The sequence below is a fragment of the Epinephelus lanceolatus genome, chromosome 14 (assembly GCF_041903045.1).
Source record: "Epinephelus lanceolatus isolate andai-2023 chromosome 14, ASM4190304v1, whole genome shotgun sequence".
Lineage (NCBI taxonomy): Eukaryota > Metazoa > Chordata > Actinopteri > Perciformes > Serranidae > Epinephelus > Epinephelus lanceolatus.
The window spans coordinates 13,113,612-13,125,587 of record NC_135747.1 but is presented as its reverse complement, the minus strand read 5'-3'; the positions used below and the strand labels follow the sequence as shown (position 1 = coordinate 13,125,587).

Sequence of the window (11,976 nt, the reverse complement as noted above, 5' to 3'; positions counted from 1 at the left end):
AGCATACCGACGTAATGGCGCAAAGCGAGCGCACAGGGGCGGGGCCACGGAGCGGGAGGCGCGCGGTTTGGTTTTTGAGCGCACACAGGTACAGCTACTCCAAAATATAATCTTAATATTTCCACCATTAGCTGCATTGTAGCTCATATGAAGAACATAATGGCAGTTTTGTGTGTTTGTTTGGGTCAATCAAATGATGCTGTCAAAGCATGTGTATCATGTGACCACTGATATATAACCTGAGGTGAAGTCAGGTAACATGTGACTTGAAGTCAAAATGGACCATTGAATGAATCATTATGATTAGTCTGAGATACTTAGGTGGGGCAGAACAGAGAGCCTAAAACTCACTGGACCCAGATTTTGCCAGGAAAGCCATGAGGCATGTTGATTTTCTTATTTTTGGTGATAAAAGAACTGCAGCTAAAATAACGAGGGTATAACAGATATGGTTGTAGGATGCTGCATTTTATTAAATGATTGTCTTATAATCAAAATATTTTCACAATACTTTTACTTTTTATAGGAAAAGCTTTTGAGTGTGTACTAAATGCATTCAGGTAAAATGGGACAAAAACAAACAAACATAGGAACCATTTAAATCATGACTTATGCTAGTGTGTGTCACCCTGTAAAGATGAAGCAGTGAATCGATGTCAGCCACAACTGTCCAGGGTTAGTCATCATCATTACACACACACACACACACACACACACACACGTCCATTGTAGAGAATACAGCACCAAGAAAACAGGGAGCAAAAGAACAGAATAGATGGATGGTATTTTTTTATTGAATTGTTGGGTTACAATAATGATTCAGTGAATTAATGGCTGAACTGATAAACTGATTGAACCATTTAAAAACAAACATGACAGTTGCATTTTATCTGAACATGTCACTGGAGTGAGGCAGGGGCTCTTTGTGTGTTTGGCAACATTAATCTTCATAGAAATATAGCAGGGATCCATAACAAGACTTTTAGATGGTTTTCTTGGCAGTTTACTAAAAAGTGTTCAAATGTACCTGACTTCACCCCTATATATTTTACATTATCTTAATCTGTACTGGATAATGTAACACGTGGAATATGTGCATACTGCAGGTTGTACAAATTATTTCATTTTTTGCATACTGTTAAAAAATATTTAGTTTAGCTATTTTGCTAGTGCACACACAGTAGTCTACCTACTGTCTGATTCAGATAGAAAACGAGATGCTGTGTCAACAATACAATTTGCACAAATTCTTATGTGTTGAGAAATCCTTCTGTATACCTTGAATGTATTTGAATGCACTGTTTTGAGTAGTTGTGAATAGGTAGTTGATATAATGCACTTGTGCAAATAAATTAACTTAACATTTAACTACATTTTATTTTATGTTTAAAAATGCCACCAGAATTAAATAGAAATAGAAATAAACCATGCCATAAACTCAACACACATACACACTTGGATTTGATGTTAATAGAATATATTTTTTTACTTGAATTTCATTTTGAAAAGAGCCATGTCCCTGCAAGAGTCTTAACTCCAGAGTGAATATCATTGTGTGACTTTCAAAATAAATGCCATTATGAAAATTATTCTTTTCTAGTTTGTTCTCATTCACTTCAAGTCCAAGCCTGTCCATTCAGACCAAATGAACCTGTAGCCCTGTCATTCATAAGGCACCATGAAAGAAAAGTAGTAGCAAGCTATGAGAGCGGTGATGTGGGCTGTACTGACCTCAAGTGGCTTGACAAAGAAACAGCCTACAATGCCACTAACAATGGCCCATTGTACAGTAACTCTGTTTGGCATACAATAGAGTAAGCAGATGAAGCAGAGTGGTGAGAACAAGACAATAAGCCCAGTGTTGTTGATATGCATATCCCAAAAGACACTTTGTAGTCGGCAAAATGATGAAGTAGACCTAAATATCCACTCAAAGATTTTTTTCTTCTTCTTTTTCACAGGAACATTCCTAATCAGATATGTATTTATTGATTTTTTTTTTCCAACTGTGTTTTCAATATAATATGACCTGACGATATGAGGATTATTACAGTACAACAAAAAATATTTGGTTCATATATTGGTGAAAGCATTTCCTGAGCGCAGGGTGCAGCGTGTCGAAGCCTACAATCTGCTGTATAATCATGAATCTGGAACATATTCGGCATCTTGCTCAAGGGCGCTAATGCAGAGAGGACACTTGCTGTCAGAGAACACTGAACCCAAGCTGTTCTGGTTAAAAACACTGCCTTTATTCTACCAAATCTGCCGTCTACTTTTATGTCCAAATTTTATTACACCATGTGCCTTTTATTTTCAGCTCTATTGACCCATTAAAGAAGAACACAGTGGGATGTAGCTGCCACTTCACTCTACGGACAATGATATAAAAAGTCAGTGTATGTCTATCTACAACACCATTAATTATGTGCTTCTATATTTAGTTCAGTCCACAGGGTACAAGATTGTAATTGTAATTAAAACACCATATCTGAACCTTGTTAATATACAGACGGACGACCTGGGGGAACTTGGGTCCTATATGATGAGTTCTGAGCCACAATAAGCTGCATATTAAGATTATTATCGCTAAACAAATTAGTTAGGGTCATGCAAATGATGCGTGGGAACATCGCGTTATTCTTCCTGAAAGGTTATTCAAGATCTGACCTGAGATGAATGGAAGAATGCTGCTGTTCATTATAGTGAACACAGCTTGATGTCATATTTAAAAGGACAAATACATGGTTAAAGAGCTTTTTTAAATAGATGCACTGGGAAAATACTGCATTAACTAGTTCTATTTCATCTTCTCAAAGTATGCACATATGGATGATGCATACAGCTGCACTGTGGGGGGTTCATTGCTTCCATATTTACACATTAAAACACAAATAGTTCGGATATTATGATGGATTGACCTGGCTTTCATTGAGTGGTAACACATCTGAAGATACTGTGCATGAGGGTGCTTCAGATTCTCTAACACAGCTAACAATGAACTGCTATTTCTCTATAAAGAAGCATTCAGCTGAGCAGCTAAAAGCTCAAACATCAAGGGCAAACTCTTGAGTTTGTTTAAATATTTTTACCCATGCTGAACATCTGTGATATGAAAATACTGAATCTTGTGTTGCGTTGTCATTAGCCTGTATTTTGGTGCTTCACTTTCTATTTCTGAGAACGGATCAACTGATTCTACACGGAGAAGAAATGAGAAGTTTCAGCTTCTGGGATGTGAAAAAATTCCACTGGCTGTAAACAGTGAGCTTGCCACTCAGGATAATCCACCGAGGTCAAAGGTTTATGGATAATCCAGAGTTTCTAGAACACTGTTTATTGGACAACATGTTGCTGTTTACTTGTTTTGTATTTTGGTTTTCAGTTAAATGATCAAAAACAAACTAAATTCCATTCACCTTGATTGTAATGGGATTGCAGCAGCTATTGGGTAGATGGATATCTCAAAACCTGGGCAAATAAACAGAACTATACATGAATAGATACCAATATATGTATGTAAGGATATACGTTTTGCTTGTTTGTTTGTTTTTGTAATATGGACAAACTGGCCTGGTAAACAGCAGGGGTGGGGGAATTAATTGATACAGCATAGTATCGCGAGTATCGTGTGGTAATATCGTATCGTCCCACAGTGCAAAGTATCAAATTTTTATTAAATAAATTATTAATACCACAAATTCAAATTACACTTTAGTTAGCCTACTAAAATAATATAATCAATGGCTTTTTCAGTCCACTAGATACACTTTGCTGCTGCTGCTGCAAAATGGCTTACATGAGATGAACACACTGAAATCTAGATAAAACATCTGATGACAAAGTTTTTCTTTGGAAACATAAGTTACAGTTGAAAAAAGGTAATAAATCGCAATATATTTTATCGCAATATTATTGCATCGTGACTTAAGTATCGTGATAATATCGTATCGTGGATCCTCTGGTGATTCCCAGCCTGTAGTAAACAGAGTGTTTTGCAACACTGATCATTTCTAATAGCTTCTAATTCTAAAATCTAGAGAGAAAGAACAACACCGTATTCTGCGTGACGAAGGCTGTTCACCCAGGTCTACTCAGCAACATTTATTTTATTTTATGCTCTGAACAGGCTTCAAAAATATCTATTTGAACATTGGGTAACCACTGGAATCTTGTCTTCTGTTGGATAAATAACCCACCAGTCAAACTGTCCATTAAATACTGGACACCAAAGCACTTTAAAAGGCTGTCCTGTCATTTGTGTTGTTCCGCACTTCAGAATTCACAAGATGTTGAACAAAATAACATTCATCTTTCATGGGATGACATACTTCTATGGAAAAAAATGTTATAAATGATTTTGGCTTGGGTTTTTTTTTTGCTTCAAAAACAAACTCAGGAACCATCTTATCCTGCTTTTATTCAACAGTCTATTCATGATTAGCACAATGTATAGATCGACAGGTTCAGCTTACATCCCCCCTGCCGCCTCACAGTCTCTCAAGATTTTTCCTCTCTCAGCAGAGTGAGGATCCCGTCCCTTCTGGATGTGTACGGTGTGTGTTTCAGCTGAAGCAGGTGAGCAGGAAACAAGTTGCCACTCGGGGCATACATCTCCTCTCCCTTTCTCCCCATCAGGGAGCGCAGTGTTTTGTTTCTGGCAAGAATCTTATCGTAAAACTCTACCCCTCCTTTGGCATAATCACGAGAAATTCCTGCAGCCTGCCGGTCAGAGCTATAGTCAATCCACTGGCCAACAGCATCCGAGGTGAGGAAGTAGGACACGGCACCGAGCCCCAGTGCCAGAATGTTCACGCCCCCGCGGAGTAGCACAGGCCCGGTGTGGAGCCCAAACACCTGCTTCATGAGCACGCTGTAAACCCAAACCCCACCCAGGCAGAGCGGGGCAACAGCAGCACTCACAACGGGTCCTCCGGACTGCAGGCGGGCCACTTCTCGTGCTAAGGCGAACTTCTGTGCCTCAGGGGAAAAGACCAGTGCCTCTTGTAGAGTGGCGCCAGTTTCGCTGCTCCAGTCCACCGTTTTGCCGTTGATAAAGATTGTGCGATTGGTGATGCCACTAGAGTCATCGCCAGTGCTGTTAAAGTTTGCTGGGATGCCGATTTGAGCCCCTGCAAAAAGCCAAGGGACACCAGCACCAACCGGATGGAAGCCAAAGGAGGCGAAGGCAGAGAAATTCTTGGTTGATGTGATACCGTAGTCCTTCAACACCTAAAATGACAACATTGGAATTTGGATTTTGTCACTTTCTTTTTACTGCACTTTATTAAAAACTGATGTTACTGCACCTCCATAAACTATAAAGCAACACTTTGTGAGTGCTGTTGTTTAATTGAAAGGTTAATATCTTCCTTTAACTGTTCTTATTTCAACTACTGTAAAAATTATGTGCAATAATGCAGATAACCCTGCCACAACTGTGTATTAAATATAACCTGACTGGACAGCACTACCTGCTGGAAAACGTCCTCGAGCTTTTCAGACAGTGTGGCTGGTTCTCCCTTGGACCAAGCCTGATAGAGCTGACGGTAGGTGTGGTCAGGGAACACATGGTAGAATATTTTGGCGGCAAACACCCCACCACAGCTCGCGATAAGCAGTGGAGTCCTGTACTTCTGGAGAAGCACCGTGTACTTGAGGAAGCGGGACGCCATGTCACGTCTCGACTGCTTTTGTGTCAGTTAGCTGCTGCAGACTTCAGTAGGTGGCATCTGTGAAGGAGGCAGACAAAACGTTTACGAGTATACCAACGGGCCTGCAAGTCACAGATATGCAGAAGATGGATTCAATTCAACAGAAGCATGACACTGTCGGAAAAATTCCCTCCCTTTCAAAGAGGTAATGTAGAGTTTAAGTGTCTCTCAAGGACACTTCAGGCAGGGATGTGAACCTTTGTTGTCCTGTTGATGGAATACTTTCTTTAACCAAGAGGCCTCCGTAATATCACCTTCATCACTATGAGTTAGCTTCAGTTAAAAGCTCTATATCACAATCCCTGGCCATTATGTTTTCAAGGTTAACCAGGGAGCCATTAACACCAGATGGGAACATAATAGCTGACACAACTAATGCATTGTGTTACTTTATGTTCCAGTCCACAGATAAAGCCTCCTCCAGGAACTCGGCCTCATATCGACACTGAAAATGTGGGAACATAACATCATGTCCTTGCCTGGTCTTGAAAGGCACAGTGAAGGGACTGTTCTTAACATATCAGAAGAAGGGGAGGCTGAGGTGTCAATTTTTTATCTTTTAATTTTTTTTTTAATCCTCACCCTCCCAAGTGAGGGGAAGGGTGAGGAGTATTTTTCCTTGAGCTTCCCTGAGTGACTGGGGGAAAATACATGACCCTTCCTCCACCATGAATAACCCCTAACCTTTTTTTTTCTTTTCTTTTTTTTTAAACATTTACGCCAAATGTTGATATTTGAGCCAATGTAATCACCAAATCCAACAGCTGATTCCTGAAGCAAAATGCAAACCCTTCTTACAAATTGCATCATCCTCACACAAGCTGTGTGTGCAATTCTGCAGAATATGGGTGCATGACAGCCAACCTTACCACACAAAACCAACAAAATTTTATGAAGCCTTCACATCACACACTCCCCACGCATGCAGCCAGTATCAGCAGCATGTACATGATGAGTGTTTTCCAAAATAAACTGTACGCAACAGTGACAGGAGTGGCCAGCCAGAAAAATACCAGTTACTCTGTACAGCGGATGTTATGATTTTAAAAACTTCTTTGACGTTTGAAAGTTAAAAATATAAGATGGAATCCTGGAGCTAGAAAAAGCATTGTTTTTTTGTTTGTTTTTTTTACTATTATCATGCATGCAGGAGTGCAGCATTTAATGTTTTTTACAGGATCTGGCTAATGGAAATATTTTGTTAATGTCAAATTTTAGGTGAGAAAGGACGGCAGAGGAGATACTAGCACACCGATGAAACTGGGCTGGACAGGGACAAAAAGGTCCACAGGCTGAAAGTGATGAGTGTACTTTGAGCATTCTTCTTTTAGTGCACAGATGTCCTTAATAAACTGACAAATTGTTGCACTGATCTCAGCCTGTGACCTTTTTGAGGCTGTCCTGCCCAGTTGTATTGGTGTGCAGGTACGTCCTCTGCCGTCCTTTCTTGTTTCTATTGTACAAACACACCCAGGACAAACTTTTTTGTTGCCCTAAGTAGTTTCACAGTTCACAGCAGCCCTAAAATTTTAAGTGAGACATGTAAAACAAAGTGATTTTTGTGAAATATCACTATCTTAAGCTTAGATTTGGGTATGTTTCCTGAGGGAATATAAGTCCCTCTTCAATGTTTAAAAATTTAACATGGCTCCCCTATTTTGTACCCCCAATAAATAACGAACAGTCCCTAACGACAGTTTTCTGAACTTATTTAACACTACAGGCTGAGTGAAATTACCAGTGAATGTCCTGCTCACGCTTAAACTACATGAAGGGCCATGCAACTAGTCATACACAAAATGTTAGCAACCTTATTAGTATCAGAGTTTGGGTAGCTTTATTTCATTTTCTAGACAGTGCCGAATTGAAGTTAGCCTAGCAGTGCATGCTAATAATTATAGTCTATTAATATCTAGTTATTTAACGTCGCTAAAACAGTACACAGCAGCACTAAAATGCAACAACTACCGTTAACCGCCTCCACTGCTGCAAACTAACACAATGTAACGTTAGTTTTTTTGTTTGCGGCACATTGTCCACAATGTAACGTTACAGCAACATTAGCTAAACAACCGCTTTCCGTTTTAGCTCATAACGTGACTAAAAACAACGGCAATTTACTGTCTAAATATCAAACACACATCTTGTTTCACTCACATGCTCTCCACATCTTTACAAGGACAGCCGATATAGTTATGTGACACAACTGTTCAGTCCGTAAAGCGATTTAGCTGTCGTCATTGTGTTGCGCGACAGTTTTACGACAGTGGATGTAACAGTCTGCCTGAATGTTAGTACCTCATACAGTGATGTATTTTCCCATTTGTATAGTAGGAAATCGTTTATTCTAAACCACATATTAGTTAGTATGATTGATAAACAAAGCTAATAAATTATTGTTCAACGATTTATTAAAATAACAATAATAAAAATGCACACACTCTTATTCAGACACAAAGTGTTTTATTATTCTTGTTAATTAACTGTTTAACTGTTTTACACACTTAGATAAGTGTAACCATTTAAAGTGAACATGTAACAGTAGTCTTAACGCACTCCAACAGTGAGGCAGAGAAATGTAAATAAAAGATACACTCAAGTTAACTGTTCAATGCAACAGTATATGACCACAGAGGTACCACCACCCTGATGGTACCTTAACAAAGTAATAATAAATTATCTTATTACTTTGGTCTATACATTTTTTTTCCATTTACACACTCAAAGTTGTTTAAAGGCAATTTAATAACAAATAAGGAACCCCACACTGTGGTAGAAAAATGCAAAATAATAAAAATAAAAATACAGTCAAGCTTAACTTTCAACTATTCAGTGTAATGGTATCAACACCACCCTAACAGTACTTCAAAAAAGTGTAAAAGAAAGAAAATTACAAACACAAATGAAGTAACAAAGTGACCATCTACGTGAAAAATCCCTGAGACTCCCTGCTACCATTTGGTTTGTGGGTAAAGGTCTCTGTTGTAGATTCAGAAAAAACTTAACAAAAGTTAGCAAAGTAATAATAAATTATAATAATAATAATAAAGTATATTTTTGTTTTCATCTTTAAATTATGTATATTTCCCATTTATACACTTCCAAAAGTGGATCCATTCAAAGTTAAGGAACCCCAAAACTGCAGAAGAGAAACGCAGACATATACATATGCATAAATAGACACTCAATCAAAATATTTAACTATTTAATGCAATTGCACTAATCCCACCCTGATTGTACCCCAACAGGAATAAAAATACAAACACAAAAGAATTAACAAACTGACCATCTATGTGAAAAATTCACATTTCTGTAATTGTGCATATATTCAGTTACTACGGCTGCATATTGGTAGTTTTTACTATATTTTACATTGCACACGTCTCTAAATACACAATTTTAATTATTCCCAATTCTGATCCAATCTGAGTCTACATTTATTTACATTTTACATGTGTACATTCTGTTGTGTTCTCTCAGCATGTACAGTACTTGCCTATACTGTACCATCATTTATTTTATTTTCATCCAATGCAGCGATTGCCCATTACTTTTGTTGCCACAATGATGACCCCCAGAGATAAAACAGGTTCTCTGGCTTGATAAAAAAAAAATATGGCAAATAATAATGGCGCATCACCAAATCAGTTTCACACAATGGGGTTACTGTTAAAGAGGTTCCTTGGCATTATCTTCAGTGGGTGGTCACTCCAGGTGTTGAAGTATGGAAACAGTCGGCTGGTGAATGCGTGTGTGAAGGTATGTATGGCTTTGTTAGTGTCTAGATCAATGAAGGACAGCCTCCCTTTGTCACAGTCCAGATGCACTCTGACCCTCCAGAGCCTGTGCCTCAGAGGGAGGACAGACCCTGAGCATGATGGGGAGAATGCTGTGAATTTATCATTACAACACCTCAGCATCCATAACCCAGACAGTATGTCTCCCGTCCTCTGGGCATCCTGTGCTATCACACCCAGTGCCCACACATGATTGTCTCTCACCTGCACGTCCCAGCTGTGACACCCTGATGTGAAGCCCTTAGCGCCCAGGACACTGCGGTGCTGCTTCATCCTCTCTGGGGTTGCGGCAAAAGTCTGTTTTGGCCCACATCTTACATTTGTCAGATCGTTGGACATGTGGAGCTCTGGATGGGCAGTGTTGGGGTTCAGGATCACAGGGGTGTATGACACCACGCTCTTCATCTTCCACCACACACTCACCCTCATATTTCCCAAGTGTTTGGCAACATTGACCCGGACATCTGTGAGCTGCTCTGGGTCATCCGGCAGGGGGCGCTCAGCTGCACTCTTTAAAGCTTTGACTTTAAAGAGCAATGCCGTGTCATTATCTCTCAGGCCTCCCTCGATGGTGTTTATGGTACTTTCCATGGCCTTTATCTGTGCTGTCAAACCTGCAATCTTGTCCTTCATCATCCCTCTTTTTTGCTCCTCTTCATCTTTCAGTCCTGCGATCCTGACTGCTTCCTCCAATTCCAAAAACTCGCGAAGCTCACTAAACTCCTGTTTTATCTTGGTCTCTGTCTCCCGAGCTTGACTCTTAATTTCTTCATCTATTTTGTCCCAATTTAGTTTCACTTCGTTGAAGAGTTTCACTTTCTCTTGCAGAGGACTCAGGTAATCCCCCAGGTCCTTTCGGAGACTCTCTGCTGCCTCGTTAACGGGAGAAAACCTGTGATTTGTGTGCAGTCTTGAGTCTCTACAGACGAGGCAGACAGGTGTCTGGTCATCCTGGCAGAAGAGTCTGAGCCTCTCGTTGTGGAGGCGACAGAAAACCTCTGAGTCCATCTCCAGCAGATAAGACTCGCACAGGGTTTTCAACACCAGGTTGCGAGGTGGTAATTTACGTATCGACACTGCCTTGCAAAGAGGACACTCACGCGATTTTTTCGTTTTCCACCATGTCTTCACACAGTCATTACAGAAACTGTGGCTACAAGGGAGAAGCACGGGGTCCTTGAAGATGTCCTGGCACACCGGACAGGACAGCGCCTCACTTTGAGCTGACCAGGTGGAGGTGGAGGCCATGTCTTCCGCTGCTTCTTCTTATCTGTCCGGGTTTACAACTTTTGCCGACTGTCACAACTTTCTCTTTACACATAAAGTCTCTGTCCCATCGAGCTTGTCCACCGTCTTTCATCTGCACAGTTGGTTTCGGAATTGGGGGAAAAAAACATGCTATCTCTCCTCCCATTGGCTGTCGTGAAATTAGCTAATGACGCATGGTGTTGCTCGTGCTGAGCCATATAATAACCTCGGGAAATGTAGTGGTTTCCCCAAGTCAGTGCAGTAATATAGGAGAATGCTAGGGGGCGCCACTACTATTACTTTGAAATATCACATAAGGCCACAACAACATAACTACATAGCAAAGCCTACTAAAGAACCCTGCCTGGGTTCCTGCTGCCTCATGGAGATTGTATTGATTTACATTGTGACGCGTTCAAGTTCTGTCAGTGAACATGAGTATTGGGCAAAGGTTCTCATGACATGTTCAGTGCAATCTCATAAAATATAGCTTTTGGCGAGAAACTTGAATAAATACATTTTGAAGGAAAAATGTGTTGATGTTTTCACAATAATCTAAAAAAGATATTAGAGAGGGAATTATGAAGTATCAAATACAATAAAAAGGCTTTTTGCGTACTTTTTATATATATTTTCCATGTGAAAGAATGTTATGTTAAAGGTTGTTTCATAACTGTGTATGATTGAATTTGTGTTCATTTTAAGGTAGTGTAATAGGCTATAGGACTGAATGACTTTAAAACTGTTCTTTTTTTGTAGTGTATATTTCTGTGTTTCCCTGGAACATAAGAAGAATAAATAACAACAACAAACAAAAGAAACACCAATATTAAAACATCGGTATTGGCTATTAGCGAAATTGTTATTTTGAACATTGGTATCAGTATCGGCCCAGAATGTCAAAATTGGTGATTCCCTTGTTAAATTACAAAGTTAATTTAATTTAAGTTAATTTTACAATGCTGTGTATTATTTTATTGTTTATTCTTCTGAACAAGTTAATTTGTGATTGTTTTTTTTTTTATTGATCTCTGATTATTATGACACGTTCCTGTTTTTAGTTTATTTTTTTCCTAATAGCTGATGTTTTTATCTGCATAAATAAATAACCTAGCTTTTCTGGGGTCCCAGGTATGGGTGGACTATGAAACAACATGCTCATACATAACAGCAAGACAAACAGATGTTTTGGTAGGGTTTTTTCGCCTTGTTTTTGT

At 39.4% G+C, this 11,976-nt stretch overlaps 2 protein-coding genes across 2 annotated transcripts; both read right to left on the bottom strand.

Annotated features, from left to right (window-relative positions):
• Nucleotides 1–4,060: 4,060 nt before the first annotated feature.
• On the bottom strand, nucleotides 4,061–7,970 carry tmem177 (transmembrane protein 177). Its single transcript, XM_033618336.1, has 3 exons — nucleotides 7,872–7,970; nucleotides 5,475–5,732; nucleotides 4,061–5,232 (listed from the first exon to the last, which is right to left on the bottom strand). Exons 2-3 carry the CDS (start codon nucleotides 5,673–5,675, stop codon nucleotides 4,501–4,503), a joined length of 933 nt encoding a protein of 310 aa, XP_033474227.1. The 5' UTR covers nucleotides 5,676–5,732; nucleotides 7,872–7,970; the 3' UTR covers nucleotides 4,061–4,500.
• Nucleotides 7,971–9,364: 1,394 nt separating this feature from the next.
• LOC117251165 (zinc-binding protein A33-like) lies at nucleotides 9,365–10,759 on the bottom strand. The gene has a single exon (XM_033617183.2). It carries the CDS (start codon nucleotides 10,757–10,759, stop codon nucleotides 9,365–9,367), a length of 1,395 nt encoding a protein of 464 aa, XP_033473074.1.
• Nucleotides 10,760–11,976: the final 1,217 nt, after the last annotated feature.